The sequence below is a fragment of the Embiotoca jacksoni genome, unplaced genomic scaffold (assembly GCF_022577435.1).
Source record: "Embiotoca jacksoni isolate LCO1_2020_lvr unplaced genomic scaffold, fEmbJac1.0.p SCAF_29, whole genome shotgun sequence".
In the NCBI taxonomy this organism is placed as follows: Eukaryota; Metazoa; Chordata; class Actinopteri; family Embiotocidae; genus Embiotoca; species Embiotoca jacksoni.
The window spans coordinates 1,717,501-1,738,500 of NW_027185380.1; the positions used below are offsets into that span (position 1 = coordinate 1,717,501).

Genomic DNA, 21,000 nt, shown 5'->3' on the forward strand with positions numbered 1-21,000 from the left:
AATCAATAAAAATAGTAATGGGCATCCAAGCCTCCGTTTAGGTCACACTGCTTAATATACATAGAAAATTGACAGAACATTCATTTTCATGTTTGCCAATACTACGATAAACCATATTGAATGCAAAGTAAAGGTAGTCCAGTTAATGGGAAACACAAAAAACATATTAAATCGCACAAAGCAGAGTACATATATGAACTGCCAACATTTTTCGTTACATCTTATAAAAAATTTTTTTTTAAAAAACGTAATAACTTTAGTCATTTTATGCTTTACTGTGTCTGGAAATGAAAAGAGAAATAGGCTGCAGCCTGAAATGAATTTCCCTTCCGACATCACTTCTCAATGTAAGCTGTATGTTATAATTCGTCTATTATAAACAGAGAGATCAGTTTAATGAAACATTAACTGTTAAGTTACTGTCACTTTACTTTTACACCTGTGGACTGTGCTGTTGTTCATTCCTGGCGTGAGGATAACTAATCTGACAACTAGTCTATACTTCTGTGAAACCTGTTCCCTTTTGATCGTAAAGCCTGCTTATTCAAAAGCCAACTCTTGTTTTCAACCTTTATTGCCACTATGTTTATGCATAGCTGTTCACCTACTTGCATAATGAGGGCAAAAGGTGCTTGTTTAGAGGGAAACGCACTAACAGTTGCAGACAGTAAGTTAGCAGAATTATTGATGTTTTCAATGCTCGGTTTTAACCTTAAACATCTGCATTGACAGCTGAAGTAAAAACGCAATATACTGAATGCAGTCTTAATATTTCAATATATGTAGAGTCACTGTGGGAGGACCGTTTGCTGTAATTACTGTATTTAACTGTTCATAAGACAAAGGTTGAAAAATATGTCTTTAACCTGCACTTTAATCACACATTTATTACTTTATTTTATAATTAAAGCAGTAAAGTTAATGCTTCAAACAGTTCTCTGTGTAGCTGTCTAAATGCAGAAATGCAGAACGCATACCTGGGCGAGGTGAGTTTGCTGCTTTTATTATCACATAGGCGATCTGGAAAATCTAGAAAATGCAGAGAGAAAAGAAAATGTATGAAAAAAATTATTGTAACATAGAAACAATTATGGTTTGATTGATTGCACTGTTTTTTCTCTTGATTTCTATTTTTATAACCATTATTATAATGCACCTTGAAGTTGTTATTAACCTTTGAAAGGGATGTGTTGAAAAATAAAGTTGTACTAGTTGTCACCTTACTTATGGCGAACATTACAGGTGATGTAGCCTGAAGTACTAAAATGTGCTTTTTACTTGTTTTAACTGTAAAAAAAAAAAAAAAAAAAAAAAAAACACAGTGATAGAAAAGTTAAGATTTAAAATCTTTAAACATCTAAAAGTTGGTATCTTTAAAAATATAAATGCATAAATCATTGTTTCCTGCTGCAGATCACGACCTCAATTAACCATAGTTTACAGTAAACCTGGTTCATGGAGACTGAGAGTCCATTAAAGTAACCAAACAAACTGACAACATGATTAAACAATACAATTCAAGCGTTATATACTTTTCAATTACAGGTTTTTAATGTCTAGAACATACAATTACCAGAATTTATTCTGATGAACTGATATTGTTTAAATTTAATGATAAAGGTAGATAAATAGATGTACAGACCGACATAGGGATGGGGCAGAGCAATAGATGCACAGGTACATAGATATAGATACAAACATTATATGTAGGTCAAAAGCTGCCTCCCTGTTGCCCCGTCTCTCTTCACCCTCTGTCTTTCACCCCGTTCTCTCCCCCTGTGAGAACATCTCTCTTTCTTCTCGTGACGTGGGAAGCAGTGTCACATTGCAGCAATTAGAATAGGGAGAAAGTAACTAAATGTGTGAGTATGTGTGTTTTTGTCTGTGTGAGAAAGTGTCTTTTAGGGTAACCTTATAGCAGTCATTCAAACCCCCTACAAAGAGTCACTGTTACCTTTATTCTAGCCGAGGACGGGGTGTGTGTGTGTGTGTGTGTGTGTGTGTGTGTGTGTGTGTGTGTGTGTGTGTGTGTGTGTGTGTGTGTGTGTGTGTGTGTGTGTGTGTGTGTGTGTGAGAAAGAGAGCTTCCAGCGGTACCTTGTAATACGGTGACAACTTTGGGACAGCGAGGCAGCTCCAGCAGCTAAACATAGATCAACATAGCTAACTAATAGTGTGTGTGTGTGTGTGTGTGTGTGTGTGTGTGTGTGTGTGTGTGTGTGTGTGTGTGTGTGTGTGTGTGTGTGTGTGTGTGTGTGTGTGTGTGTGTGTGTGTGTGTGTGTGTAGCACTGCAGTGTGTCATATTTTCTGTTTTGATCAGACCAGATGAAAGATCTTTTTTGCCCCTAAAGCTCAACACCGCATCAACAAATAAACACGGCAACAACTGTCCCGCAAGAAATCACACTGCTGGTAAATAAATGTTTATCTCATATTCATGACATTTAATGTCAGGTAGGTACGTTTATGTTGAGCTCACGTTGGTATGAAATTTAATTGGCTAGATTTTTGTTTCAAATGCCGATTTTTGGGAATTTATTTATTTTATTCTTTTCTTTTATAGTGCAAGAACCACGAGCTCAAAGAAGCAGGGTGTCTTCAGGTTTCATCAGGTTCCATTTGAGACTGTGTTTTTTTCACTTGCAATGAATCAAACAAAATGTTCTCAATGGTTAAAGGAAGCACACCACCGAATAAAAGAATAAAAAAAATGAAATCTCTCAAACTGATTTTCAACATACCATTAATAAAAACGATTTCTATTGTGTTACCACATTTCAAGTCCGGTGTCTTTATTGTCCTACTTCGAGGACAGATTGGTCTTCCATTTTTGGAGTCAAAGTTAAGTCCAAGTGATATTAGTATTAATATTTTTATTACTGAAATTATTAAACATTTTTATTTTGAGATATATCATAAATGCTCCTTTAGACCGAATTATCAAAGTGAATATGTTGATAGGTCTTTGATTGAAGCTGAGCTGGCTGGAGCAAGCATACTAATAATTATAACATCCCAATTCCTTGACTTCGAAGCCAGTTCCTGAACGATATTTTTTGCAATACAAATTTTATAAAATCCATTTAGAATTAAATTACAATAACAACCCAGGTTTTTTTCTGTGGTAACAATTAGCACATGTTCCCTAAATGGCTCACGTGGAAGCTATCATTAGAAACTACAATTTACTGACGTTGCCGAAACACCTCACGCAATTGGTAGATGCTAGCTCACCGGCTGCCCTTAGTGAAGTCTAAAGTTACTGCAGCTCACACAACTCACAACTCAGGCCAAATTTGTTTGAAAAGAGTGAAGGCGTTCTGATATAAGTGACTTTATCTACGTTGGCAGGCCTCCCAAGTAGAGGATATGCATGTTAAATGCTGTAGCTTATGACTGATGAGATCCACTATTGCAGCAAATGGTCTGTCTACCTTTTAGTACTATTATCAGCCTATAACAAAAGGGTGACAGTACTCTTTATGCCAATAAAGTTAATGATGAAATGGTTAGACTGGCTATACAGAATGCCAACTGGTTAATGCTCAAAAAGGTGGTGCTCTCATTCAATTAATAAAGTATCAAACTTATTTATTTTCTATTTTGAGTATTGGTGTTATCTCAGAGGAGAGAACAGCATATCTCCACACTCTTTGCAAGTCTAGTTCAAATCTAAAGAGTGAAAAGAAATCAATGACTCACTTTTTCCTCAGATGAAATGAAGAATCGTATGTCTACTTTTGCACTGATGAATAATTCTGTGACTCCAAAATAAACTACTGACGCATTTTGATTATTTTTATATTGCACGTAGCTTCAGATAAAAGACTCGAGATTTCAGAGGCGAGGAGGCAAATTATTCACTGACAGGTTACAAAAACTGCATTTATCCTCTTTTAACATCTCACAAGTGACTGTAATACTCAAAACCACACAAATCAATGTTTATTTTCAAAGAGTTCTCAAGCATTTTATCACTGCTATCTTACATACTTGACTGAAAACTGTCATGCTAGCGAATGGCTTTTGGAAGTTATCTGAGCATAACAGCCAAATGAGCACTTAACACATTTATTTTAATGCACAATCAGTCCATTTAAGCCCTGTGTCCAGTATTGTTGGGTTGCATACAATTAAATAGCCTGTGAAGAATCCATTTTGTCCCAGCGTGATTTGGACACACAGTGACAGCGGTTTTGCTGAACAGCTGGTGTTTACAGACCATTCACATGGAAAGTGTTAAAATCTCTCTGGCCTGATAAACTGGCATCAACCTCCCATTCCAGTTAGTAATCCAGTCAATTCCAGTACAATCCGCACACAAAAGAACAAAAGACTTATCAAAGACAAAGTGGGATAAGATCAGAATGAGACACAATGAGGGAAAACCAATGACCAAAAATCATAAATGTGTGGGGTTTTTTTAGGATTCAGACATAAACACAGGTGGCTACGCCGTCAGAGCCACAGAACTGGTATGTAGACTCGTTAAAATTTACTGTCACTTCAAATGAAAATGTGTTAACATCTCACTGGACTAATAAAGTATCTGTTGGCCCATTTCTAAATAGCATGAATCATCCAGCACCCCTGACTGCCAAACTAAATGCAGGCAAACAACTAGCAGATATTCAGCGGAGCCATTCACTCATCTCAATGCAAAATCTTTCTGCTTTTTCGCCAGGCTACCAATAAAAACAATTTGGAGAGGTATTTCCAATGCAGCAGCATTTTGAATAAATGTCTGTTGACAGTTCAGCCGCCAAATACATTAGAAGAGTTCAATATTTGACTGAATTGCAGAAAAAAACAATACCTACACACTTAGGATGGTAAAATTGGCTTAAAAAGTGAAAAGGCTACAGTATATACAAACACGGGGCTCTGGGTAAAACAGAGGATCCGCTTATTGTGCAACAGCCATTTGAAATCCACTCTCTAAGTCTGCATATCTGTCTAAACTGCCCAAAACATACTTGCACACAAATAAAATGCCTATCCATACTAACACGCTCGCTCACAGACTGAGCCGTAATGTGTCCTTAAGCTTTTAAATAGGCTTTAGTCGACACAAAACACCAGATGCTGAAATCTCTCCCACATTCTTGCTTTGGCCCGGCCTCCTCTCAAACATTAAACAAAGTTTCATTGGGTACAGCAGATGTGTAATTTACAGCTTCTCCGTCATGAATAAAGATATTTTTTCTGGCACTGAAAGCTCTGACCGTATCATTTTTATGTTTGATGTATTTGTTACATAATAAAAAACACCTAAAGAGAAGCTGTTGTGTTGCCAAATGTCATTATGTTGCGTTCTTCGGTTTGATGTATGTTTCTCGGGGAAAATAAAGAAAATACCATTCAACAAATAAAATGTCTCAGATAAGATAGAAATGCACTTTCCTTCCATTATAAATGAGAACTGATGGACTCCAAGCTCAAACATCTGCATCACATCTTTCAAAATAAAAAGTTTCCACCTGATGTGTAATTTTGGACACTGATTTAAATGTTTTGGTAAAAACGACGTGGATATACAGTGTATCTGCGGAGAATTTAAAAATGTGGGAAATGGGTCATGATCATAAAATTTTGAGGAGTCAGTAGATCATAAAAAATTCAGTCAACAGGGTTCTTATGCTTTCCTTCTTCTGACACCAGAGCTTTGCTTTGCACCCTCAAGTAAGAACTCATACACTCGCACATTGAGACTTATCGTTTTGTCTTTAAAAATATATTGTCCATTGATTTTACTGCCACTGGCAATGCAGAACTTTCACCAGAAGATGGCGGTAATGCACCGAAAAGCCGTTTAACATTTGCAATAAAACGACAAAAGAAGGGAAAGAAGAACACATTGCTACCAGATATTACCGAGAATAGATACACAAACATGAACAAAAATATAAAAGCTTTCTACAAGTTCTGTGTGGAACTCCTTAAAAACATAAACAAAAATGAGGTGCAGTGAAAATTGTGCCAGGTAAAGCTAGTGTGTCATAAGGTCAGAGCAGTAATTTTGCATGTGGCATGTGCACACCCTTTATATGCATTTTCTGTGTGTGTTTTGGGCATGTGTCCATGTTGATGTATTTTAGACCTGCGGATAAAAGCACTTTGACTGGCAGCCTTTTTCAGGACTCTGATCACCCGGTTCTCCTCCCCTCCCCAGAGAGCAGAGCTGCTGCATGATTTAACCGCTGTCCATCAATCAAACTGATCGCTGCATTTCCATAATAACTGCAATTTAACCGCATCCTGTCTGACGCTGACGGAAGACTGTTGCCACAGCGAAACAAGGCAAGTTTAGCTCCTCCTGGTAAAATAGTCCTAATGCATTTACTACTAATTACTTAATCAATATGCATAGTAATGCCAGCGCCACCGGCAACACAAGATTTCACACACAGGAGTTGCATGGCTGGAAAACGAACATGTGATATGGAATGACTGGAGGTGTAAAAGCCCACTAATAAGAGAAATGAAAAGAGTGACAATTTAAAACATTTTTTTTAAAGTTTTAAACTGTAAATCAAACCTTAAAAATAACCAGAACTTAGAAAGTTTTCACAAAGTCAGAAATGATTCTCACGTCTATCTGCAGAAGCCTTTTAGTGTACTCTCAAGTCCAATACATCTCTATGCAAAAATACAGTTCAAGAATTCATCTAAAACTAATAAAGAATATACATAGACTTCAACTGTCTCTAACACACACACACACACACACACACACACACACACACACACACACACACACACACACACACACACACACACACACACACACAGACACACAGAGGCACACAGAGGCACACATGGACCCTCAGCTCCCACTCTTTCTCATTATTTTGTCTTTCTGTCCAGAGAGGCTCAACAATAACAAGAGAGGAAATGAGAGTGGTGATGTCACAGGCGATAACCACACACACACAAACGCACAAGTCCGCTGTCATTTTCTGAGTGAGATGACTGTGGTCGCGAGGGAAATTCAGTGCACTGGAGGGTAAATAGCTTTCCTGATCGAGCCTCACACATACATATACACAAAACATCCACTGAAGCATGCACATATTCACACATGCGCATCCTCAGACAATGATGCTGTTTAGCAGACAATCAATCACAGCAAATCAGGTGTGATCTAATATTACTGCAATCAATACACAATTTAAGTCATAAACAGTTGCTTGATGACAAAGGGATTGTTTTCAGTCTTCTCAGATAAAATTGAGAACGCCATCTCATGCCCAAATACTTTATATACATATATACACATACATATACACACACATATATATATATATATATATATATATATATATATATATTCATTCATGTGTGAATATATACATATATATTGACATGACATGACATGTTGCAAGTAGGCAATGTGGTCTAAATGTCAGAGACTGTAGCATTGAGACATAAACAGCAGGATATTGTTCGCACGAGACAAACCACAACCTCACAAGAAAATATTTTTGAAATCATTCTTCACTTAAATAATTTAATGGACAGTCAGAATGATACTCTAAATCGCTCAAAGTTTGTCTAAAAGGTCAGTGATGCACACAGACAAGGGGGAAGCGATAACTTGTGTGAGGAAATATTCCAAGTTATATAATTTGATCAACATCAGCACCTGTATTTTAACGTGAGCTGAGAGCAATCATCAAATTTTGAGTCAAACTCAGGACGTCGACAACAGAGACCCTTGAACATCTACGGCAATGAAGCAATGATCCGGGCGAAGGTGTTTTTAGTGGCTTTCGCGTTTCCAGAGTGGCAGTACGCCACTTTCCAAGAGCGAAGAACGAGCGTCAGATTAGGAGTGCAACCACATGTTTGTTTGCTTTCTTTGCATGTTGGCACCTTCAATTTCTCTCCCAGGGTCAGACTGTCGAGACCAAATTCAACTGTGATATTTTGAGGCATCTGAGGGAAAACATCAAGTGGAAAAAAACCTGAACTGTTGCACAACGGGACTTTCTGATTGCACCTGACACAGTATATTCGTATCTGTCAACGCTTATCGTATTTTTTTTCATCGATTCTTTGTGCATCTCTATGAATATTTGAATGTGGATAAGTGCATGTGTCAGTCACCTTCTCCACACGCTAATATTGGAGAGAGAATTGAGTGAGTATTATTTACCAGGTCGATGCATTCATTGTCTGTGCCACTGTGTGTGTGTGTGTGTGTGTGTGTGTGTGTGTGTGTGTGTGTGTATTTGTGAGACCATTTTAGGTTGAATATTTATTCAGCAGGCACAATGCAGTGGTGAAAGATGTGATTGATGGGCCCAAAGTCATTAACATGTCGAGATGGCTGCTGTTTTACTTCCTGTCCGGAGGTATAATTATATTCTACATACGTGATGGTTGGCAAAAACAAAGGAAATAGATAAAGTTCACCTCAGTTTTTTCATTAGCTATTGTTCTGTCCTCTGTGTGCCTATATGACGACTAGAAATCTGACCTGAAATATTGAAAAATCCCCATGTTACAATAGTATTCAAAACATACTGTTTATTTTATGGTTTGTCTTTGTTTTGTTTAAAACGCTGCACTGACAACAGAATCACTGTTGCATTCAGCATCCATCCATGTGTCTTGACTGTGTTATTCTAGCCATAGAAAGATTAGAATAGAAAAAGTGCAATGTAAAAAAAGAGAGGTTAACATTTGCAGATTTTTTTTTTCTTAAGCTTAAGGGTTCTGCTCTTTGCCATGTCTTTATTTTATTTTTGCCAAGTCTGCCCCATGGTGTAAGATAAAGTGAGATTTTAATATGAAAATGTTAGCTTAAGGTATTTCATTGCTGGGTCTCTGCCAGCATCCCATTAACATATGAAGTCCACTTCATTAATGCTCGATATACTGTATTTTGAAAAATGTTGTTAAAAACAAACACATTTTACAATATAAGGTAATATTAATATTTTTTTTGTGATGAAAAAAGCCTTTGGCATTGTGTTTCTGATAAGTGTACTGCAATGACATCACCTCGGATTTTAAAATGTATGTCTCAGCTCTGTTGTTTTGTCTTTTTCTTACATCTTTTTGGAATCTATTTCTTTACCTTTACCTCTTTGTATATATTTTTCCCTTTCTTTTGTTCCACCATTTCTGCTTTTTCTAGCTCTTATCTTTAACTTTTTAGATACATTTCAAGGCCTCTTTGCAGCATGTTGTGAGTGGAGCCAGAAGAGACGGTAGAGCGACAAAGATCTTAACCCAAAGTCAATCTCCGAATGTTCCAGCAACAGCTATGAGCCTAAATGTACTTTAAGAAAAAAAAACATTTAAAAAAAAAAAAAAAAAAAAAAAAAAAAAAATTTTTATACAATTCATAAATAGTTCTTGTTCATTTAAGTTGAACTTTTCTTTCATTGACATGTGATTGTTAGTTTTTCTGGTGATATTGTGGTAGTTATCTCAAATACTGGGTTTTTTATTCATCTAAAATGTATCTATTTCTAACCTTCAGAGCATTTTTTTACTGACTTCTCAATGAACCTAGGGTTTCTCCTGAATCCTTGAATTCAAGATTCCTGCCAAGCTTCCCAATTTAAAAATAGAGACTCATATTTAAAGAGTGACAAACAGTTGACAAACAGTTGGTTGAAATAGTTCCAGCCCTACTGAATCTTAGTTTTCATGCAGTTTAGAGGGGGAGAGTGTAACCCAGGTAACCCAAGGCATTTTAACGTGGTGTTATATTGAGCCATATCATCATTATATTGTATTTTCTAACAGAAGTTTTAGGGTTCAGACCACCCTGTGCTCTCTATGTGTCTGCGTGGCTTTCCTCTGTGTGCTTCACTTTCTTCCTATGGTTGGAAGACATGCAGACTAGTTTGATTTGATGCAATTTGGATTCCTTAAATGTGTGAGCGTGGTTTAAACATATTTTCATATTTATTTATGCCGATTTGGTGAGTAATTGCCAAATGTTTGATTTTCCCTATTTCTGTTTGCTTCCTTTGATAAAAAAAAAAAAATTAAATAAAATGTTTCTTCCCATGAATGAAAAATGCAGGACGCACTATATAATGGGCCGGTGTCAATGAAACGTATGCAGACTTAACTGTGGAACCAGTTTTAATAATAGTGCTTAAATAACTGTCTCAATTTCAGAATGCTTCCACACAAATAGAGAAACAACAAACACAACAACAAAACCTGAGTTATTGATGCTGTTAACTGAATGTTGATCAATGTAAAAAGGTTTGTCTCTTCACAGAGACTGGAGGCTGCAGTCAGCTTTGATTCATGGCACTTACAATGGATTCCAATAATGACAAGTCACCATTAACATCCTCTCCAGCCATTATAAATCCAAGCCGACCACAGCTGTCGTTCTGTAAAGAGACTTCGCACAGCCACCTTACAAGCCCAGAGGGAGAGGCAGTTTGAGCGTGGAAAGACAAATTTTGGAGGCATCATCAACTTAAGGTAGGGGTTAAGCCTCCAAGGAATTAACATACGAATACAGAGTAATTGAGCTCTCACACACACACACGTATGTTAACTTGTGTACTTATTTAGTGTATGTGGTAGTGCCATAAGAAACACCCCTACCACACCAAGCATTTTTACGTTTGTCTGCCTTGTTTTTGTTTTTTTATCAACACATGTAAATGCACATGTGCATATATGATCATTCCTTATTACTGTATGTATCCCACATGTCCGCATGCATGTGTGACTGAATATTTGAGATGGTGTTTTTGTTTCCTTCCTTCACACGAGGTGTTTATTAATTTACTCAAAAAGCTATTTAATTTTAGATATTTTATGAAAATCACTTACATTTCCACATGTGCATAAGTGTTGTGAGTGTTATGTGCAGTATTGGGCAGTAATGCATTACTTAGTAATTACTTACAGTACTTGTGATGCATTAGAGTTGTGATGACTTTTGTCCTGTAATGAATGGTGTCCTTACACCACAATATAATTATAACACCAGTAACTTTGACAGTTATGGTGGGTTTGTTTACTGTCTTAAAGGCATTATGATGGAGATTTAATATCAGTTTGTGTTCAGTAGACAGATTGGTACAGGACATGTTAGCTTGCTGCAAGAATGCGGGGGAGGTGGTAAGCCTTCACCAAAAGACATAAAATGCAATGAACTGAAATTCCTTGTGACTCCAAAGTTATCTTCAATTTAAATGTGTCTTTAGCTGTCCAGGTAATGTTCAACTTCTTTATTGAGGAGTCATTTGTTTATCAAGAGTTGGAGGACGTGTTAACAGCAAAACATAAGGTCAGGCATTCTGCAGAGCTATGGGCCGTTAGCCGAGGCTAAACCAGCTGCTGGATTGCCGGGTAATCTGGACAATATGTTTGGTCAGTTCATAACAAGCATCCTGTATGCGTGTGATATTTTAATGACTCTTCTGACCCCTCCATACTGTGTTTGTGTGTGTGTGTGTGTGTGTGTGTGTGTGTGTGTGTGTGTGTGTGTGTGTTTTCTACCTGCTTTAAATCCAGTGTGATCGTCACATAGTGGTAGTCCATTCCATTCTTGATGGAGGGACTTTGCCACCAACGGTTGGTTCCATCGATGGCATACTCTATAGGATGACGCTCTGTAAACACACACACACACACACACACACACACACACACACACACACACACACACACACAGTAAGAGAGAGGGAGGGAGAAGGAAGGAGGGGGCGGGGGGGAGGGGGGTATTTAAATAACTAGTAGTCCTTTTCTTCTTGAATTCAGCGTTATTCCAAAGGAAAAATATTCTTCACTATTTTTTCTCCTCTCTGGCATTTTTGAACCATTCGAAGGCAGATATTTTTTTACCTTGTAAAAGAAAGAAAAAAATATTTTCTTTCCATTTGAAATTATTTTATTTCACCTCTGAATGAAGACATTTTTTTTTTTTTACCTTATTTGCACAATCTACTTCTGGGTGCTTTTACAACTCTACACAATAGCTTTGATGGAGCAGGCAAATAAAATACATTATTAGTTCATTGTATAGCAAAGGTGGCTATGAAGAGCTTTTCTGTATGCTGTGTGTGCGGTATAGTATGGATGCTTATATGTGCGTGAACAAGGATTTTTAAGAAATTATGTGATGTTTCATCTTGACTGACACATGTCAATCATCTGGCTACTTATGTGTGACATTTCTGTTAAAAACCATGGCAACTACTGCTAGAAAAGTAAAGATGCTATACATTCTTTGGTAAACTAAATTATTATCTCTTAACTCTCCTCACATTTTACAACATCATCCCTCTCCCCTCTTTTTTTTATCTCCTGAGATTTAGAAAGAAGACAGAATACAGGATTCTCACACTGAAAGTAAATAAAAGAAGTCCACATACATATTCATTGAATCAGTCTATCTGCCAGATCAGTCCGTTAATCAGTTAACCACTAAACAGGAAATTAAAAGTTCAATATTTTTGGAAATTAACTTAGTTTCCTTTTTACCTACAGTAATTAGAAGAGGAAATATACAGAATAATTTCCAACAAAAACGAAGCTGGGGCCAGGAGACCATTAGATTTGCATATAAAGACTAGAGCCAGGGTGAAATGGCAAGCCTGACTTCTCAATTATTTCATTTATTCAACAAGGGAACTGACGAAAAAAATTGTTTTGTTTCATGTGGGAATAATGTGATTGGTTATTTCTTGGCCTGGATGTCTGGCAACCTGATGGTGACAGGATTCCAGTAACTCACGGTTATCCAGCCAAAAGTAAATGTCAACAAACTTTCTGTAAAACTGCAAAATGTTGTTTTTTCACTTAACTTTTGTACTGGTTAAATATCGGTTATTAAAATTAACAAATAAGCTTTAGCTACCAAATTTTCTAACCTGCAAAAAACTTTTCATTAGTGATAGATTGGACTGGCCGGAGGGATGCGCGCTCTGCGCTGTTGTGATTGGTTGCTTTACTGTCAGTCCCTGACCCAAACCTTATTCTCAACATGAGCCTTTCCACAATCAAAACATCCAATTCCTCTCATCCGACTGTATCCAAATTTGTTAAATTGCCAAACTTCATTGAAGTGATCGCTTGACATGAATAAATCTAATTTTAGTTAATCTTTCTTTCAGTCTTACCCCTCACTCTCTTCTACTTCCCCCTTTGTCATCCCATAATTTTCTGTTTTCTCCCATTCTGGCTGACTAACTGTTACACCAACAGACTTACTGGCTGATTGATGACTGACTTAGCAGTTTGTTGACTGACTAATCACTGACTGCTTTGCTCACAATCCAATTGGTTGTTTGGCTGTATCACTGGCGAGTGATTAATTGAATTATTGATCTATTGTGTTATGATGAGTCTGGTTGACTGTTTGAATAATGATCGCAGGCAAATTTTGTATCGTCATCTTGTCATGTTGTAATTGATTCCTCAGTTCATTCAATAATTATAATTTCAGACAAAATAATTGGCCAACATCTGGCCAATCGGGCTCTAATTAACTCCTCTAGCATGACTCATTATTGCAATCACTAAGACTATATTTATTGTGTCGTGAATGTTTCTTACCGATTGCTTTTTTGCTCCTTTGGTTGCAGATTCGACACTGTGGGTTTGTCACAGGCTGACCTGGTACATGTTCCACCAGCTTACAGAACATCTCTGGACCCGCTGAGCCACAGGTGGCATTAGTTGTTATATCTGCCATAGTCGCCAGATTCAACACTGCTGGGAACAGGCCTAGAAAAAGGGAAACACCACACATGTTGTATGTATGATGTATGTGTGATTACATACAGACATAAATGATTAAAGATAAGACGCTTTGTGCATCTTGTTAAACATATAGAAGCAGCAGTTTGTTTTTTTTCTTTTCGGGGTAAACAAAAAGGGAAATATCTTGTGTTCAAGCTTGGGAACATCTCACTTCCTATTTGAGTGTTCATATGAAGACAACAAACTACTTCCTATAAAATCTGCTTTCAGAATACAAAAAAGACCATAAAAACAAACCAAGGGACAAGATGTAACACAGTATGTATTAATTGTACACTACATTTCTACATGTTTCGATGTACCGCCATTTTCAACAGACAACTAGAAAACTAGGTATGCTAGGCTAACCACGTTTGGCAATTTCAACTTATTTTTGGAGCAATTACATTTGTTCTGTTCACCAAACAAACGCTGCCATGTCAACTGAAGTCAAACTTACATCTTGGATATTCCTAATTCGGCAGGCGTTTAGGTGTATTTTCCCACTCAGAGGTCAGAGCTTTTTCGCCTCCAGTTGCTAATGAACACGCCAATACGCTTACACTTAACTTACAACAATATTTATATTAATATTGATATATTGTTCTCTCATTCTCGATATCACGCATAAAGGTGACATTAGACTACAGACTACACTGAGTTTTTTTTAGCAACATCAGTTTAATTGTCCAATCTTCACTAAACAAAGATTCATGCCGGTTCAGAGCAGTTCAAAAGAGGTCAGGCTGGATTTGTTCTCCAAAGGAAACATGTTTAATTTCTCTGCGTAGTCTTGTTCCAAATGAGGCAGCTACCGCTTGTATTTCTGTTGTTCTGAGGTTGTGAGTAATTAGCCTGGAACATGAGGGGGAGGGCAATGGTTTCACACCTTCCAAGTTATTTAATCTGGGTGTATATTCAGTACAGTTTAATGCAGTTAACGTCACAGTAGCAATAGCCATGTTCACTTTTGCTTTGGATAAAATAAGCACAGAGAGAACATTTTCATCCACCAGCTTTCAACTGTGCCGACTTTGGCCAATTTCACACTACTACATCAAAAGACTGTTCATTTGCATTATGTTGCTCAAGCAACTTTCCTTTTCTATCCCTGGATATGTTTCTCTCCTGCAGCCAGAATGTAACCTTAGAGAGAACATTCATTATAGAAAATTCTCTGAAGTACACAGATTTTTCTTTGCAGGTTGCGGTTGGAATCCATTAATAAAGTCCTACTATGCAATTGTGATTTGTTTTCAACCCCTTGCAGTGTGTTGAGAAACCAAAAATCTCCTAGGCAAAAAAAAGTAACACCACATTTCTCAACATAACAACTCAACTCAAATCAGATTACAAAAGGAGTCAGTTATGTTCAAACAGAGGGAGTTTGTGTACTGTAATCACTGCAACATTTTATCAGTTGGAGGAATGTTTTTGATGACAATGATTTTAATAACTGATCATTATATATATATATATATATATATATATATATATATAAAATTTGCCACATATTTTCTTGAGTATGCAATTGAAAAGCTTCCCAAAGCTTAAGTTGGTGTTTAAATAGCCTGATATGTTCAACTAAAAGTCCAAAACTTAGACATTCTGGTAAAGGTCAGATGAAAATCAAGTTTTTGACTTTAGTAACATGTCAATGTGGTGTTTTTTATACACTAAAATACTTGGCTGAGCATTTCTGTTTTTAAACTGCAGTGACAGTTTCATAGTTTCAGCAACACAGACTCAGACAGCCAGGGTTTCATACATCACAAACTAGGAAAGCCAATCCAGTCTGCTTATAGGATGGGACTGTCCGTATCATGGAGTTGCAGGCGAGGTTAGAGATAGAGGTGGGGACTATTTGCATATTTATAGCTCTGCATGTACTGAGTGAGGGCAAAGGTGTAGAGTTACATCTCAGCCACTTTGAGGCATTAAGGGATTATTTTCTTGAATAAAAAACTAACTTCTAAATATGTAGTTTTGATTCAAATAAGGAGTTTTTAGGAGTTTAATCAATGCCAGCAGAGGGACTTTAAAGAACTTCTCAAATTGTATGAAATAATTTAGATAGTGTATCTCATTATGCAGTGTTCGTCCTTTGTTAGTGCAATATGCACGTGCTATAAAATGTGTAACATTTTCTATACCGCAAACCAAGTATCTTGTGTTAACCGAAGAAGATTTGAAGGGAACTGAACTTCTGAAGCTACAGAGCTCCAAACAAACTGGTTATTTACATCCTCATGTCACCACAATACAAATTCAGCGTGAAATATCGGTGTGTTTTTCAGCCCTTCGACGTAACTCGTCTGCGTCGTTCCCACAGTAAAAGCGCATTAGAGTGCTCAGAGTAAATCTCGTTGAAGTTGCAGTTACTGGAATGCTCAACATGCATATGGTTCACATTTCCTGTCTGGAAAACACAGTCAAACACAAACACAGATAAACACATGAACATACTGTTTAGCATAAGATAACGTGTGCACTTATACACAATCATAAACCCGAACATGTGAATGTACAACATCTGCACATAGAGGAGACAGACAGAAGGGAAGATGAGATGAAAAAAGATTTTTTTAAAAAGTGCAGAAGAGAAGCACTCGTGAAAGTGTGGACAGTGTGTGTGTGTGTGTGTGTGTGTGTGTGTGTGTGTGTGTGTGTGTGTGTGTGTGTGTTGTGTGTGTGTGTGTGTGTGTCCAGCTGTTTGGCCAGATGTCAACACTGATGAACTGTGAAGAACATCTGAGACACCCAAAGTCTCTCTCACAAATGTGTACACATTCTCACACAGATACTCACAACATATCATGTACACACATGCTGCCAGACCTTTCAGTAATGATATCCGACAACCGGCCACCACTTCGGAAGCCCAGATTTCCATAACAGAGTTTAAGTGTGATGCAATGGAAAGTGGACTTGCTAGAGTTTCCTGCAGACATTTCACCTCTCGTCCAAAAGTCTTCTTCAGTTCTTCAGAAATATTGCGAAGTTGAAGAATTTGTACCTTATTTATTACATATAGTGCTAATTCACCATAAAGCATAGTAACATTGAAACCACAATTCATTAAAAAAAGACAGATATTTGAATTAAATCTAATTATTTAAGATATAAATGCTAAAACAAGTGAGAATTAAAACAAATTATCTCTCACTATCCATCAAAACCCACGTAGGTAAGTAGGTTTAAAACGATTTTAGATCACTTTGCAATTAGGCCAAATTTCAGCCAGATTGGATGTTATTTGATGTGTAGTTTAAGGTGGTGATGCTATAATCAGCTCCACAATCTGAATTTCCCACACAACTGCTTTAAGCAAGTCAAAAAGGCCAAGTTGCCACTGATGTAGACCCCTATGCAGTTAGCTAAAATGACAGTTGTAGGCGTCTCCTTTCTGTATTGATGTTCACGGCCACAGTCGATCACCGAAAATGATCATGTAAATCTGGGAACTTGTAGGAGGGATGTGTTGCGTGCCCCAATATATTGTTTTCATTTATTTATTGTTTTCAGTGAGTGCGACATTAACATGACACACAATAGCAACAATAGCCACATATAGGGGAAATAAACTTGGTCAAAATAAAATGGAATCACCTTTTGATGAATTGAACAGGAGTTTATGTTGCTGTAAATTCATCCTTTTACACATCAATTATGTCCATAGGTTATCCAAAATGCAGTACATGCAAAGCCACAGTCACACAAATACCACAATAATAACAATGCCTAATTCCCAACTCTATCATAAAATGAAGCAGTCCGAGTGAGTATAACTCCCCTTTCTGTACCTCAGCCTGAACATTATAATGACAATAAGGCCTCTTTTATACATGCTTTATCAAATATCTTTTCAATTTCATCTATTCATTGTGTGGTTTCCTCTTTTTGGATGCCTCAAGATTTCAACTCTGATATTCAGTCCACCTCTCAAAAGAGCCCAGTCAGCAGAGAGCAGGTTCAACTCTTTAACACTGCACAAAAGATAAACATCTCAAAGAAAGTGACAGCATGCACGACCTGTACACACTGATGACTTGTGAGACTATTGACCCACAGTCCTGTCACAAGAGGAAATTAAAAAAAAAAGGATGCAGCATCTAGTTATCATGTAGCCAACACAGAAAGTACAGACTCCACTAATCAAAAATCCCCTCAGTTCAGGTCTTAATGCAAAATCAAACCTGTTGTTTCCATGAACCTATTTTTATGGGTCTTCTCCACGCCATGTATATCTCCTGCCTCTTGCTTCTGCCAGGAAATCAAGCCAACATCCTCTTTATAAATGGGTATAGAGCCACGACCTGGAATAGTCTCCAGACACAAATGTGCGTGGGAGACTGTGCAATATTTAAAAGTGTCATTTTGCCATGATTTGATACCTTAAGCTTCTTATCAGTTCAGAGAGTCTGATTTGTGGAATCACAAGGAATTCAAAGGGGAATTTCATTTGTTCCAACTGTGACTGCATATTTTGGTCTGCTTTGGCTGCTTCTATTGGTTTTTCCTCTTCCAATCTAGCTGGGAAATATTGGTGGTGACGTTAAATCCTAACCATAGATGCTCCCTTGACTTTGTTTGGATTCATTTTGAGGTTTAAATTGCTCGAAACCACCAATTGATACTTTCACAGGTTTAGAGCATTTATTCTACTTTATCAGCTTGTCTGATTTTGGGAATTTCTGAGCTTTTTATGGGCACTTTTTCAAACTCATTTATAGTGCTTTTTGGGGGTCTTTTGCAAGAACATTCATTTATACGCACACATACTGAGCTGTGATTGATTTGGTTGTTTCTCCAACGAGGAAAGTCTCTATCGATGAACTAAACAGCACACCGAATTGGATCACTAAAAGAATCTGAGATGCGGGCAGCAAATCTGAGCTCTCGACCCAGGCTATTAAGTGAAAACCTTATACAGCTAAATTCAGGGGTGCACGACATTTGAGTTAATCTCAACCTAAACAAAACACAATTCTCACATTTCAATTGTCATTTGGAAAATCCTGCTTTCACAAAATAATGTATAAAGCAGCAGGAGAAAAGGACACGTTAAGAAAATGTACCTTCTGGAGTTTTATAATTCTCTACTAAACATCAAAATTGTTTAGTGGTGAAATCTAATCAAATGTACAATTCTGACTTCGGGGAGTGATAACATTTTTTCTCTCTTGCCTTTTATGTCGAACAATGAGGTGAGATAGCAGAGAAACGGAGAGGGCTGGCTAAAGATGGGGGTTCACATTTCAGATTCGCTGAATGACAAGGACACAATGATTGTCTGCCTACGGGTCTGTGGCTGTCTCATGCACACACACACACACACTCAGGTTCATCACCTTCCATTCTTTTCTCTCTGCTCTGATAACTTCGGTAACCTGTCTGTCTGTCTGTCTGTCTGTCTGTCTGTCTGTCTGTGTCTGTCTGTCTGTCAGTATCTCTATCCTCAATCTACGCTCTGTTAACCAAATGTCTCAGAGGATTTACTGCCATAAGGGCTCTAAATTATAATACTGTCAAAATGTATAGGTATACCCCAGTGAAAGCTGGGCAGTGTCATCGCTGCACAATTTCAACATCCTAAACTTGATGTGTTTTGCTAATATTTAAAGCTGATATTCGTAGCTGGGTAAAAAAAAAAATTTCAAAGTTTTGTTAACCAAGCAGCTCAAACTTCTAACCTTGACCTTGTCAAAGTGGTCACCGACTTGGTTGGCCTCAACATTTTCTTCACCCCCAGCTTGGATAGTCTATTTCATTTTATGTCAAATGTTTTTACGTTGTCAGAGAAATTCTATTGTTAGGGCTACTCGGAGACTCCTCTGATTGCCTGACACAGGTAGGGAAAAGGTTCCTGTAAGGGCAGCCCGACCTCATGAACTAACTGTTCAAGATTATTGTTGATTATACTTCGACTGGAGAAAGCCTGGCAGACTCTCAGTTAGGCAGAAAAAACTCCAAGGACAAATTCATGTGCTTATTTGAAAGACTCTATTCCTTTCGAACTGGGCCTTGGTGAGAGTTCATGGAGAGGTTTATCACTGGCACCATCACATGTTGTGATCTCTCTCCTCGATCGAGCTGCTGTCAATAAACCTCACTGAATGGTCTCCTCTCACTTCCTCACAATTATTTCCATCCCAAAAGTTAGCTGACAAAGACGTTAAAAATAAAACTCGACATCATTAATAACTGAAGTAGCCGTTTCAGACGGCTGCTCTGTTATTTTTCAATGTTATCACAGCAAGCAGAGAGAAACAGAAGCACTATTTCTGAGCGCCTCCCCGTATCCATGTGAAATGAAAAGCTTTCGTTTCAAATTAAAAGCCCTCTAGCGTCTCACTGACGGTCCCTATACACTAGTTTTGATGAAGTAATGGGTCTCTTTCAAGGTAACGGTAGGGGTCACACAGAACTTCTCCCATAAATCATGTGATAAACCAGATCTGTGACAACTGAGCACACCAGTGTAATCATAATTATGCATAATATAATTATGATTGATCCTGGTGCCCAAACACCCCACACAAGACACATCACAAACAAATTAGCATTTCCCAGCATGCCTTCTTCCCTCATAACTTTTGAGAATAAAACTCAAAACCACAAGTGCACAAAGTGGGAAGGTGGTATACATACCTATATTAATACAAGTGATCATAAATGGGACAGCTGATGTGTGTATCTCAATTGTTCCATCTGGGTCCAGGGCAGGCAGGCATCCTCATCGTGAATGGATCATTGATCATCTGGAGTTATATTTTATGAAGGTTCCCCCTCTGTTTGGCTGACAGTGCAACCGGCATAAGGGAACATCCACAACAGACTGACACCAACTGAGTTGGAGTGTAAATGGGATGTATACCGTCGCTATTCACATATTTTATCATTTCAAAATCACGATCATTGTCAATACCAATATATTGTGACACCCTTTGTGAGAATATTGAACCTTGTTACTTATAAAGGTGGTAATAAGGACAATATGTCATCAATATGCAAGTCTACATTAAATCAAAAGAGAAAATGTCCCCACTGAGCAGATTTCCACAAGCTCGCCAAGACAGCATATTATTTTTATTTTATAAAGCTTTCTTATTACATTATGAAGAAAACATGATTTGCTTTTTTTCTGTCACGGCAGAAGATGACTCTGCACTGCTTGCCTTGCTGTGAGTGTGCTTATGTGTGTGTGATGGATGTGTTATTGTTGAGTTTTGAGGCGAGATGTATGCTTGATGGAATAAGAAGAAG

At 37.5% G+C, this 21,000-nt stretch overlaps 1 protein-coding gene across 1 annotated transcript in view; it reads right to left on the reverse strand.

The window, feature by feature from the left end:
• lama2 (laminin, alpha 2) overlaps positions 1–21,000 on the reverse strand; it is a 178,552-nt gene that overhangs the window by 130,887 nt on the left and 26,665 nt on the right. Inside the window, exons 2-4 of the mRNA XM_069161590.1 lie at positions 13,549–13,719; positions 11,491–11,603; positions 978–1,029 (exon numbers count right to left, since the gene is read on the reverse strand). Of these exons, the coding sequence (XP_069017691.1) occupies positions 978–1,029; positions 11,491–11,603; positions 13,549–13,719 (336 nt within the window). The remainder of the gene's footprint in view (positions 1–977; positions 1,030–11,490; positions 11,604–13,548; positions 13,720–21,000) is intronic.